Source organism: Panthera uncia (genome assembly GCF_023721935.1).
Source record: "Panthera uncia isolate 11264 chromosome B3 unlocalized genomic scaffold, Puncia_PCG_1.0 HiC_scaffold_1, whole genome shotgun sequence".
NCBI classification, from domain to species: Eukaryota; Metazoa; Chordata; class Mammalia; order Carnivora; family Felidae; genus Panthera; species Panthera uncia.
The window spans coordinates 100,421,483-100,435,792 of NW_026057582.1; the positions used below are offsets into that span (position 1 = coordinate 100,421,483).

General features: G+C 35.7%; 1 protein-coding gene across 3 annotated transcripts in view; it reads right to left on the reverse strand.

Moving 5' to 3' along the window:
- Positions 1-6,624: 6,624 nt before the first annotated feature.
- Positions 6,625-14,310, reverse strand: part of RORA (RAR related orphan receptor A) — a 711,367-nt gene continuing 703,681 nt past the window's right edge. For all 3 annotated transcript variants that reach the window (XM_049611700.1, XM_049611701.1, XM_049611702.1), the window contains 3 exons: positions 13,864-13,974; positions 12,205-12,317; positions 6,625-10,529 (listed from right to left, as the gene is read on the reverse strand). In XM_049611700.1, the coding sequence (XP_049467657.1) occupies positions 10,365-10,529; positions 12,205-12,317; positions 13,864-13,974 (389 nt within the window). In that variant the 3' untranslated portion in view covers positions 6,625-10,364. The remainder of the gene's footprint in view (positions 10,530-12,204; positions 12,318-13,863; positions 13,975-14,310) is intronic.

Here is a 14,310-nt window from a genome sequence, read left to right on the forward strand (position 1 = left end):
GTAGAGGAAAATACCAACTCTGTTGCCTTTATTCTGACCTCAGGGTAGTTTATAATTTGAATGTTCTTGACATTACTTTCAAAATATTTTATTTTATTTAAGAGAGAGTGAGAGAGAGTGAGTGAGTAGGGGAGAGGGGCAGAGGGAGAGAGAGAGAGAGAGAGAAAGAGAATCTCAGGCAGGCTCCACACTCAGCCTGGAGCCCCATGCAGAGCTCTATCCCATGACATTGGGACCATCACCTGAGCTGAAATCAAGAGGCAGACACTCAACTGACTGAGCCACCAGGGCACCCTCCTTTCAAAATAAATTATGATGAGGGTTTTTGCATCATTAAAATATTGTGATACTTAGCTGATGTTAAATTTATTAGTTTACTTCTATATACACAAGCGGTGGTTGGGCTGGAGTAGGGCAAAGATAGCTCAGGTAAAGACGGATTTTTCTGTCTTTGGCATCATTTCTGACATTCCATTGTAATGATTTCTAAAGGAAAGATGACAAAGTTTGGTGTGCATTCAGGATTTCTCCCCTCCCATACATCAGGGCAGATACCACTAATCAGTCGTAGCACCCTTCTTTGAGACAGCAAACAGCCTGAGAATCCTTCAATGCTGCATTTCTGGTAGCTGTGTCCAATCAACAGACTGGTTAAAATTTCTTTCTTCGACTTCTCTGATCCAAAGGGTAGCTTGATCCTTCTATACATTTTCCCTCAGCAAATGGAAATGAATTAATTTTTTTAAAAAGGACTATACTACAGACCAGTACTGCTCAAATTTAATTTGCAAACCAATCACCTGGGGATCTTGTAAAAATGCAGATTCTGACTTAGTAGGTCTGGGAAGGTGCCTAGAATCCTGCATTTCTAGTAAGGTCAATGTTGCAGGTGATGCCAGTGCGAATGATCTGTGGATGGCACTTTGAATAGCAAGGTTGTTCTGGTCCATTTTCTGGAGACAAAATGTGAGCTAGCAAACTTGATGCAACTCAATAACCAAGAAAAAAGAAGAAAAACAGGCAAGTGTTCCATTAGAAGCTGAAGTTTTATTATAGGATAACAGTACATAAAGCACATCTAAAATTGATGTGTTCAATGCACTTTTAATAAAGGTAATGTAATATTAAAGGTACAGTTTCTAAGTACAATATAACAACATTCATATTAGAATGAAAATCGGAGTATTTAAAAGACAACATTAAATCTCTCTTTTTTTTTTACACCTTGTATTTACAAAATGAATCAAAATATTTTTTTTTAAATTGAGGACTCAATAAAATAACAAACAGCTGGAAATAAGCAGACTACCATAAGAGTGAATTGAAAAGAAAACCCAATGTAAGTGAAAAGTTGGATGATCCTCTAATAAAGATCATTAGCAAAGTTTTAGTACAATACTGTTTTTAGGATTCCCGTAAATGGCTTGCATTTTTAGTGTGGCAGAAAAGGAGTTTTTACATACTGTACACAAAACAGACAGCATATATTTATAGGTACAGTATTACTGTTTCCAAACTTGCATGTATATTTACAGAAGGCTGAGTTTGTTACTCACAGAGTTTTGTGACATTTGTGTGCTTAATCCTTAAGACCTACACACAATTAGAATCAGCATTTCATGTGGTCTTTTTAAATGTGGCTTTATTACTTGGTTGTAGAAGAAAGTGTTAACCATAAGGCTTGACATACTTTATAAATTTACCGAAAAAAAAAAAATCCCAGGAAAAAGTTTTAATTTGGGCACACTTGTCATTTAACAGTTATCAAATGCTGACGTGTGCTGGCCATTGTGTAGACACGAAGAGATACAATCTCTACCCTCAGGAAGTTTAGGATGCTAAATGGTGCTGAGAAACAAAACAAAACAAAACAAAACAAAACAAAAACAGGTTTCAATCTCTACGTGAAGCAATAAGGAATGACGTGATTTGTATTTAAAAGAGATTTCTCCCTAAACCGTAGCCAATTCACTTTAAAAGGTTAACTCTTAGCATTCGCTCTCATTAACCACATGATTGCATTTATAATTAAGGTAACAGCAACTCTTCCATAAAAATGGAAAATGTCTAGAATTGTGGGTAAATATGCAGTGCACGGAAGCCAATAACCATGGCTTGAGAATTTATTACCTTCAATTACAAAAAGTGCAGTAAACAGAAACATTTGCTCTATATTTATAAATTGCTCAAAAATCTTTGCTAAAGATCTTACAAATTCAGTAATATTACAGAACAATTCTAATCAATATTTAATAAGGTTAACTACATCCTTAGTCAGATATTTGATATACTTTGATTTGTAAGAATGCCAATAGGTCTTGGGAGAACAGGTGAAAGAGTTTTAAAGTGAAGGTCTTTCACTCAGTTCATGGAACTGGTTGAGGTCATATTAAAACAGAACATCTCTTGTCAAATTTGCTTTATGGCCCATGTTCTGCCATGATAGTGGACATCTCTATGCTTCCCATGGCTCAGGTAGGAGGGGAAAGTTTCTGCCATCAAGCCACCAAGGATATTTTATATAAATGCCTATCATCTATAATAGGAGCTAAGTACACAACTCTGTCAGGTGCCAATAATACAATTCCTTAGTAAGAAAAAACAAAAGTATTACTCCATTAAACCAGAGTGTTTTTTTAGGATCTTGAAGGCCTGGCAAATTATTTCTCATCTCAGGAGATACGGTATAAAGCCAAGTAGCAAACATAAAGTAAATGCTAATAAATTTTCATATATCCATATTTATAAACAGATTCACCCTATAGATGTCAAATATCCATACTAAGGAAGTAATTTTATCCTAATTAAATACACTCTAGAATAATTTATATAATGATATTATGTATTTAAAGAGAAAAGCATGTCCCAAATCCAGCACTCTGATACAGCTGCCAGTGGGAACAGGTAGATATATATATATATATATGTATATATATACAAATATATAGTTATACTCAGTGAAATTAACAAGACCCAAAGGTGGTATTGTCTAGGAATAAAAGGGATTTTTTTGTTGTTCACAAAAGTAACTTATCTAGCACCACACATCAGAAAAACACAAAAATAGCACACTCTAGTTCTAAACAGCTATGTCTAAAATAGATTATATAGTAAAACCAGTATTATACAGCATATTGTGGATTTGATAAACAGATAAATATTTGCACTGAGTAGGCTGTTTATAATATAACATTTTCTTATCTATACAGAATGAAAGCCAAAAAGTTAACTGTATAGAGATGTGCAGAACAACATTAAATATTATGACTTAAAAGCAGGGACAAAGGTAAATTTGAAAGAAGAGTAAGAGAGAAAATGTTTACAGGCCATTACAAGTTCTTAAGTTAATAGTAAATAAGGAATCAATTGCTCAAGTTGAAGAAAGCAGTAAACAAGAGATTGCATTTACATGCAGATGTCTAAAATTTGTATTTTTTTAAGTCTATGCACAAAAGTCATTTGTTTTATTGCTTGACATTCAGTTATGGCTAGATTATTTAACCTATTTTTTTTTTTGTACTTTGGAAACAAGAATATCGTTAAAGGTGCCATAAAAATGGACAACATTGAAAACGGTTTGCAAATAAACCACCTAACACTGCAGTTCTTTATACATATTAAAAGCCTTGTCTGGGGTTTGTCATATGTTAAATATATTTAAACTGGGAAAATATGTTGTAGCTTGAAGCCTCCCATTGGCCCAAACATCCAATACAAAAACACATCTCCACAAAAGGAGCAGGCAGACAATACAGGTACATTTAAAGAAGCAGCCAGCTAATGTCCTAACGTTTAAAATTTACCACTGTTTTATATGAGATTTCAAACCATTGTGGATAAGAAGAGAATTTCGGATTCAGGAAGATGTGTACAGTACATGTGGATTTTTTGTGTGTGAAATCATATTCACTATATTGCTCAAGAATTATCTGCATTTACATATGCAATCTGTTTAATAATAACCAAGTTCCTAGAAATGGTATTCATCCACATTACAGTCATAATGAGTGAAAAGGAAACACACAGACATTGGAGAGAGTTTAGTTGCTCTTAGAGAACAACATAATGGCGTGTGCAGTGTGTCAATGCTAGTAGCAAGCTGTCTTTCATTAGTCCTTAGAAGGAAAGAAGTAAAAGGAAATGTGGCAAACACACTAAATGTAAACAGCAAACACAGATTCTATAGGCATCTATTTAAAATATTCATGTTCAGTTTCTCAACACAAGACTCCATTTTATGTTGCATTGCTGAAAAAACATCTCTATTTGGACTGAATATTCTGTCATTCATTTGTAAATAAGTAAATGACTGAATGAATGTATTTATTGCTCTAAGATCTGAGGGTCTGGTTAAACACGGAGATCCCTCTATCTGTGATGTTTCCTTGGTATAAAGCCAGGCTTCTGGATTATTTTATAAAATTATTCTGAGAGCCTGACAAAACTGATCTCACACAAACAAGCAACAGACCCAGAAGTGAAACCGATTGCTATGTAAAGACATTTACAAATCTGCCGCCTTCTCATACCTTAAGAATAAACAATAATGGGAAGGCCTCTTTAATCAAAAATCAAATCTGGTGGCACCTCTTTAATAATACTAGTGTTTAGAGATAGAACGAAGACTTGTATTACAGACATTAGCAACAGATCAAGATTTACTATTGCAATTACATTTGTTAATCTGATCCATAGTATAAAGTTGTTTTCATAGGGTTCTGTTGTATCATATCTTTATAAGTAAGAAGTGGCAATCACATGATACAGTATGTGAAAACGTCAATAACCTGTGTGTGTTTATATATATGCATATGTATGTATATATGTATATGTGTATGAATATACACCTATATGTATGTGTGTGTGTATACATACATATAGGCAGAGAGAGTAAGAGAGAGAGACAGGGAGAGACAGAGATTTCTGCCATGTTCCATAGTCTTTAATATCAAAACCAACAAGGTCAAAGTTTCTTTTTCATCTAAACAACATGGAAAGTTTTCCCAAATTATACTCTGCTATGGGAGTAAGAAAATATGTAAAACTTCTTCTGAATGTGTATTCCAGGTATGGAAGAATCAAAGCCAACAGTATACTGAGGTTCACTGACCTTATGAAAAGTAATACAAGGAAACATAAGAGCGACGCTCCAGTTCAAAAATGTCCAACGTAACCTAAAAGCTGGCTTGTGGTGCTGTTATATTGTCTTTAAACATTAGCTCTTGTATTAATCCAACGGATGAAAACTATAAATGTGGAAGTAAAAGAATGGTGTTACATAGAGGGATTTTTTGGTTTGCTTCTGGAGAACACAATTAAAATAAGTTATTTGCTAGCATTTGAAAAGACTTGTTCAAACTTTCAGCTGTTTCACTGCACCAATAAGCAGCCTCTCATCTCATGAGTGGTTTCAACAATTTTTTGCACACCATGTAGAATTTGAAATAGTTCCTAATATATAATGCTATGAATATATTTATCATGGATGGTTTAATTATTAGAGAAAGGTAAATGGAGTATGTGGAAATGCACTTGAAGTGATACTCCCTGTTGGTATATTGCCTATTAATGTATCTTGTGAAGTAGTGCTTTGGAAGTTATTCCATGTTTTTAACCACACAAGACTGAAGAACACATACATTTTGAACTCAACAAAACAAGACGATAGTGAAGAGTTTACACGCACGCACACGCAGTCCTACACAGTTCACTTGTGCCTTGAGGGATAGCATTATTATCACTATTATTAATAATAAAAAACACAATTTGTCCCAGTAGTACTGGCCACCCTGTTTGAAGAGTTTTAGGAGATCCCTGAGCACATTGTTTCTGACTCTTAACCCCAACTCCAAAGTGATAGGGTTTCTATTGTTGATATCAAGATGGATTGTCATTCACAGTTAAGTCAATCATAAGGTGCTTATTTACCCTTTTTTTTTCCACCAATCAGCACAAAGAACTGTCAGAAAATAACTTTTTTTATTATTATTACCTTAAAATAATAGCACTGGAAGGACACGTGATTTAAACAATCAATGTTTGAAAACAGTGGCTTTAGGATTATTATCTGGCTGCCCCTCAACAATAACAAGTGATTCAATCGACATTCCTTAGCCAAAAACAAAAGGCAAAAAAAACCAAACCATACCAAAACAAAACAAAAAAAACAACCCGAAAACAAAACAAAACAAAACAAACCAACCAAAAAAAAAAAAAACCCAAAACAAACCAAAACTGTACAAATATGTATTTTTTCCCTGAGGGATCAAGGTACACCCGCAAGTGCTCTATGTACATATTGCACTAGAGAGGAATGGAGAACATGTGCAAAAAAGCAACAATGAGAGAAGCTTACATCCTACTTAAACCTTTTCATTCAAGATTCCACTAGGTTGTTTTGCATTTTGGAATGTCGGAACACAAACAGCTATTCCTTAGTCTAAAACTAAAAACACGTATTTCTACTATGGCACATTCAATGAAATAAAAAGTTTCCCAAAGACAGATAGACAAATTCCATCAAGAAAATAATACAAAGTTTGTTTGTTTGTATTTTTTTTTTTAGAAAATTACATTACTTTCTTTCTTTGTTTCACATTACAAAATCTTTTTTTTTCTTTACACAAATCACATTTTATTGCAGGAATATTTCAAGTGCCATCAAATATTTATAGAAGGGTTAAAAAAATAGAAGTCTCTCTAAAGTGGTCCAGACAAGGCTTTGTATAGAATAAGTCATTTTTCCCCCATCTTCTAGTTTTGATTTAAGTATTTTGAATACATTTTCTTTTCCATTGACACTTAGTAGCCTAGAAGCGGTCCGACACACGCACATCATACACACGAAAACCACACCCACACCTGCATACACACCCACCCACACATACTCCCTCCTCCCTGGCCCTCAGCCCACCCCCATACGCTCACAGAGATCCGGGTATCCACACTATAAAGAACAACCAAACTTAGAAGCAGTGCCATAAGTCATATTTTCCTTAAATTAGGAAGGGTGAATTAGGATGCTGAAGACTTTTTTTTTTTTTTAAATCCATAGCTTTAACGCAAATTAGGATGCCGAACACTTAAAAAAAAAAAATCCATAGCTTTAACACAATTTGCAAACTGTCCAAAAAAGCACTTTCATCTGCACTTTTGTTTTCATTGTGACCAAGGCCAGGTTCTCCAGAGTATAATGCAATCATTTGACACCATTGTAACCAAAGGTATTCGGGCTTTGTACGAAAGCCTTACGTACCTTATATGAAAAACTGTATACAAGACATAGCAGCTGGGATAACAATGATGTGATTCCAATCTTTCAAAGACTACTGGATATTTTAGTTTAGGAAACTTTAGTTTATAAGCACTCTTAAGAATAATTGTTCTGTATCACCAAGTATTTTGTGTCATCACACAGGTGTTTCTATAGTAAGAAAGAAAATAAAAATGCAAAGTTTTTCACATCCTTTTCTGAACTTCACTTTTTAAAACTGAATTTATTGTTTAACTTCAGATCCCAACTTTTATCCAAATAATAGTTGTTCCCTCTGTTCACCGAGCACACCTCTCCTGCTCTGTCCCTACACTGTCAATGTACTTTGCTCTTAAAATCCTCACCTTGCTTTTCTTTCAGAAAGATCTGGTAGCAGCATCATGTCAATGTATCTTGGTTTACTCTAAAAGCAATGTCACCATGGTGGGACTACTATTGAGATTAAGCATTTTTTTTTTTTTTTTTTTTTTTTTTTTTTTTTTGCATTTGGTACATGCAAAATCCCTTCTGGGAAAAGGAATTTCTTTTAAGCTCAACATTATGCTCTCTCTCACCCTTAGAGAAGTTCAATTAGCTCTTTTCATTTCACAAGTGGACACTGGAATTAGGTTTAGTTGCTCTTTAATGCACTAGCACCTGAGGCTGGTCATATTCAGAAAGCTTTGGTTAAAAAGAAGTTAATATACTTTAATCAAACCACCCCCAAATTTAGTGAATCAGAATGACAAAAAACAAAAAAACAAACCAAAAAAAACCACCCCAAAAAACAATACCATACCGTTTTCCCCCACAAGAGAAATAATAGGAAGAAAGATGGACAAATAAATAACTGAACTAAACGTGGTACTCTTTTCAGAGTATAAATACTATTGATCCTCACAGGAACTATGCTTATTTAAATTAAAATTTTGATTTAACCCTTCTTGCCCAAATATAAATACTATATGCTGATAGTTAACCTCTCTGTATAAACACTCACATAAAGTTTTATATACTTGTAAGAAATTTAAGTAAATATTACTTTCGTCTTCTATTTATGGTTAAACCCTTACTATATTTTTGAAAAAAAAATTTAAGATGTTATTTAGGCTTCATACACACTTTTGTGTGAATAATCCCTTCCTCTTCTCCAAATCCCTCAGGAAACAAGTCAGACAATCAGTGGAGTTAAAGCCAGAGTATCGGGCTCTGGGAAGCCCATGCTGTTATCCACGTGACATCAGGATTCAGGAGGGACCCGGGTGGTAGAGACACTTTCTCTGCTATAAAGGGCTGCCTGGACACTCCCACCTTTATGCTATGGGAAGATATTTCCTTTTCTGTACAAACGTGGTCTTTGAGGTCAGACCACAAGTTTGAATCCTACCCCCAGGGTGACTAAAATCATCTTCTAAATGCCTACATTTCCAAAGGGCACTTATTTTTCAAATATGCACACCTGTATATCAGACTGTTCATTTTCCCTTCCCCCCCTGGGAATTATTAAAATAAAAAAACCCCCAAAACATGAAATTAAACAAGAACATTCAATATTTCTCACCTGAACACAAAAGCCAAACAATCTTCTAAATATTTAATAAAATAAATTACAGTCCACAGTTTTCTAGTGAAGATAAATACAAGAGTAAATGTTTGCAGCTTAACATCAACTTCACTTTGAGTGCTTAAAATATTTCATATTTAAGTAAGAGAAACTGGTTCTGCATTGCATGCCTCTCTCGCCCCTCTATCCAGGGTCTGTGAGCTATGGAGAGCAATATTCTAGAATTATAGCATCTAGAGGCAGCTAGTCTAGAACTAGTTTACTCTGAGATATCCTCTTAGGGTTCCTAGATTATACCAAGAACATAATCATTCACAAAGTAAATGCTTCATGTCCTCACATGGGGAGTGTATATTTGCTCCAGATATAATCTTTGGGTCCTTCTTATAATAAAAGCTGAATTCCAATAAATATTTGGGTTACTGATTTGTTCTCAAAGCATTAAGAGTTCCAAGTTGAGATGGACTCCATATAACTATAGAATTGTGTAAAATAAGCCTCCCCTCTCTCCCCTGCCTCCATGAGGTGGCATTTAAAAAAGCTTTTTTAAAAATAATGTGCATGATGGTGTAAGTCCATAGCACCAATCAATCATTCAACTTTGTATGAAGCATAAACACATCTATCCTTAAACTTACCACGAAGCAAAGTATAATTTAGGTAGAGTTCTAATTCCGAATTCACGTGTAAAAAAAAAATAATAATAATCCACATCGTGATTTCTAGATATGACCAGCCAGTCTTTTAAAAGTAATTTGTAAACAGCAGCATAAATACCTCCTGACGTACCTTCCAAGCCTTCTCAGTTAAACTTGTGTTTCTGGTGCACATGCGACACGACAGTGAACACGCTAGCATTTAATTTAAAGAAAAAGGTGCAAAATGAAAGTGCCTTATCAATTCAACAGGAAAAGCTACACCAGTAACTACATTTTATATTAATTAAAACAATATATAAACAATATCTCTTTTAGCTATATATAGTCTTCATGCCCATTTACCCTGTAATATATTATAATGCTATTGTTGCTAGTGCTATGGACCCTTTTCATGCCATCCTGCTGACTGGCAATAATCGGTGGAAAAATAAAAACTTCCTTCATGAAACAAAGAGCAAGTTGTGCAAAATAATGCCGCAACCTCCGCTATGCACACCAGTCACCGATTATTGCTGGACTCTCTGTTGTTACCGACAGATTGGTGACTCTGCAGAAAGTCTGTGGGCAGTGAGCTACAAGAAAAGGAAATCCTCCGACTTTAGTACCCTCCTTCAGTTGTAAACAGAGGTCAATGATTGAGAAGTTGAGACAGAAAAAGGGTCCATATCTGTAGGCATAATGGAAATCATATGCATGAGAAAAACAAGTTCAACTTTTATTTGTTTTCATTGTTTCCCCTCCTTTGCCTGACCCCGATCACCAAAAGATGTGCAGTGTGTTGGCGCTCCAGGTCTGTGCAGGGCCATATAAAGTGTCTTGGTTAATTTGTTGTTGTTGTTGTTTTTCATGTTTGTACTTCAGACATTCTAGAAGTGCTTAGGTGATACATTTACCCATCGATTTGCATTGCTGGCTCAAATTCTGAAGTGAACAACTCCTTGTATAATGGAGGAAAATGAAGTCGCACAATGTCTGGGTATATTGCTTTAAATGCCATTAGCTTTTCTGTATGTCGTCCACATAAGGCTCTTAACGTAGACACCTTGCATATTAACTGCAAGTGGAAGAAAGGACATGTTGTGAGGAGAGAACAGACATGAGCATCACAAATCAGAGAACCTGGATGATCTTTACAATGTTGTTTATAACAGTGAAACTCACTTGAAGCGACTTACGTCTTCTTCAATAAGGAAGACTGGTAAAAACACATTTTAGGTACATTGTAGCGTATCAAGTATACATGAAATACAATTCTGAAGACAAATAATATAACAACCCGAAAAGATGTTCACGAGCAAGAGTGGCAGAGTTGAGATGAGAACCCAAGCCTCTCACCTCCTCCTCCTATTCCAACATGGTTTCTGCTCTACTGTCCTCAACCCTGCCCTCTGCCACTGTGGAGAAAGAAGACATCTGGTGACAGAGAAGAGGACAAGGAGGTAGTCAGGGGCAGGTGAGGTCACTGCAACTAGAGATGATGGCATCCCCCACGTATTTTAGGCAGGACTAGTACTAGCCAACTCCAGTGACAGCAAGTTTCTTCTGGGAAAGCCCTTTGCCTGTAACAAAGCAATTCTGGGTCTGAGCAAAAGGCCCTGAGTAAAATAAAAAAAAAAAAAAAAAAAAAAAGAAGAGTCAGAAGGCCTGGACGGAAGTCCCAGCATCAGCCATTTACCAGCTGAAGATAGTAACAGCTTGAAACCACGTTTTTTTAAAACTCTAAACCACCATACACACTATGTATCAGCTTGACCAGAATAATCCTCTCTAAGAAGCATGTTCCACGGATCGTGGATCTTGTCCACATGTTCGGTGCCCTCTATGATAAAAGAACCTGACGGTACCCTTGCCTTGGGGCAAAAAGTTGGAGAAGAAAGTACGAGTCTAGAGACCTCTTCTTCTATTTCCTATTCCTGCCTCAATCTCTCGTTGAACAGGTGCAAAATAAACACAAAACAGCAATTAACCCCCAACCTCCCCTCTCTGTATGAACTTAGCTATTGGTAGAAAAGAAGAGAAAGCAGGAAGAAAAACCCAAACCTCTCAAATCAGTCTTCTTGAACAATAAAACGCATAGAATAGTCTAAGAAAGAATTGGGCTGATTTTTTTTTTTAAGACCAAATATATACCACTAAGCACTAGCACTGAAGAATATTAACGTATTTTAAATTGACATCCTAATTATATTTTTATTGCAAAAGGTAATAATTAGCAAAAATGAAGCCTTCTGCTTGGAATACAGGGTAGTAATGGGAAATTGATGAAGAAAATACAAGTCACTTTCTGTTGATTACGAATGAATGTAATGGAAATAGAACTAATATTAGACTATGTGATTACCCTGCTTGTTTTAGTCCTTTATAACTTCCTCCTTCTAAATTCAAAGATTCTTTCTCTAATTTATGTCAATGCAGAACATTAGCTCTGCTTTATGCCCAGCTTAGATGGAATAGGAGGAGGATTTCCAGAATGTATTAAAATGCTTAAAAAAAAAATTCTACCATTGCCCTATTATTGCAGGATGCTTCATAACCAACGATGGTAGAACGTAACCTGAATTTTGGCCCAATGGAATTTTTTGAAATGGAGACATTTCTTTCTTGTCAGTAGCCTACTGCTTATAGATACTTTTGGGGTCTGGTAAGATGACTTCCAAAGGTGGCTGGCAGCGAGATCTATGGCAAGGGATGATTCAGGCTATGGCAGCCAGACCATCTTTTACTCTTACCTTTGTTAGGATTCCATCTTCTCGGTGATTCTTCTGCAGGACATGTTGAAGAGCTAACTGAATTTTCTGTTGCAGTTTTTCAATCTTTACCTTCTCCTGCAGCCATGAGCGATCTACACATGAAAAATGATACTTCTTAGTATTTCTCCTCCATGGTCTCGGGACACCCCAATTCCTCCTGACTCTTGGACACAACTATACCACAGTGCTGAGTTAGAGAACAACAGGCCAGTTTTACTCCTTGTTCAAAATTTGCTCCTAGAACAATGGAAAACTGATCTATGATAGCTATAAAACTGAGTGGTAAAGCTTTCCATTTTTACTGGTACTTAAATGAAGGGAGAGTCCTCTCCTTCCAAAAGAATAGCCATTTAAATTGAAGGCCATATTCACACAAGGGCAAACGAAACCATCACAGATGCTCAAATCTTTCTAAAAATTTTTTTTAATGTTTACTTATTTTTGAGAGAGAGAGAGAGACACAGCACGAGCAGGGGAGGGGCAGAGAGAGAGGGAGACACAGAGTCTGAAGCAGGCTCCAGGCTCCGGGCCGTCAGCACAGAGCCTGACGTGGGGCTCAAACTCACAGACTATGAGATCATGACCTGAGCCAATGTCGGACACTCAACTGACAGCCACCCAGGTGCCCCGATGCTCAAATCTTTCTAATAATTACATTTCTGGATAAAATACTCATAGCAATTATGCTTGCCTTTCTGGTAAATAAGAAAACTGCCTTAGAATCCAAGGCAACTAAAATTGTCAAGAGAATTCCAAACAACTGAAGGGTTGTTAATGTGTAGTCTTTAGGTATAAGAATTCCAAACAGAAGATAGTAAATTTGCAAAGCAGATTATCCCCAAGAGGCACTACTAGTTGAAAACACAGATAAATTCAGATCAACTTGTGGGTGACATCCAAAAGAATCTTAAGAAAAAGTAGGATGCTTTAAAAACCATGTTATCTTGAAGATTTGTGTTAAGAAGGGCAGCCCTTCTCTCCCAGAGCATTTCTTGTGTTATCAGGAGGTTAATTATGGACTGGGTTTTATTCAATTCGCATTAAAAAAATTTTTTTTTAGTTCTTTCTTTAAATTTGATTTTAAAATATTTTTAATTTTTAAAAAATTTATATCCAAGTTAGTTAGCATATAGTACAATAATGATTTCAGGAGTAGAATCCAGTGGTTCATTCCCTACATATAATACCCGGTGCTCATCCCAAGGAGTGTCCTCCTTAATGCCTCTTGCCAATTTAGCCCTTCCCCCTACCCACAACCCCTCCAGCAACCCTACATGCTCTACATTTAAGAGTCTTTTATGTTTTGCCCCCCCCCCCTTGGCTTTTTATATTATTTTCGCTTCCATTTAAAAAATTTTTTTAAAGTTTATTTAAATCCAAGTTAGTTAACATACAGTGTAATAATGATTTCAGGTCAATTCTCATTTCTTAAGATTTTCTCAGAATGGCACGAAGTCTTAAACACACATACATGTGCATGTGTGTGTGTCGGGGGTTGTTATTTGAAAAAAACTTAAGATTAGATTTAATAAGGGTGGCAACCTTTCTTTGTAGGCACCTCAATATTCTACAGCCATTAAAGGTTATGGACCTTGTAAGAATTCTTTACCTGACATTTCATTGTCATTTGGTTCTTACCTGCTGACATTAGTACAAATGCAGAAAATAATGCAATTTCATCTTCGGTCAGGTGCATAGAACATAAACTCTTTCCAAATTCAAATACAAAGCTAATAAAGTCTTCACAACCTGCCAAAGTTAAAGACAGTTTAGGATTTTGGTTATTATCCTAGGAGAAAAACATAGAATAAGATGAAGAAGGATGTAGTAGTTCAAGATCCACGGGGACAGTAATAACATTTCTACAGTTTAACAGTTTGAAATCTCAAAAGAAAAATTTGTTTAGCCATCATCACTATCAACACCATCATCATCATCCAAAATAATGACAGTGGACTTTTGTTGCAAGGTTACTACGTCATTAAGCACCACTCTAAAAGGTATCTTACTGCTTTACAACAGCTCTGTGAGAGAGGTATTATGATTATTATCCCCATGTTAGAGGTGAGGAAACAGACTTAGAAG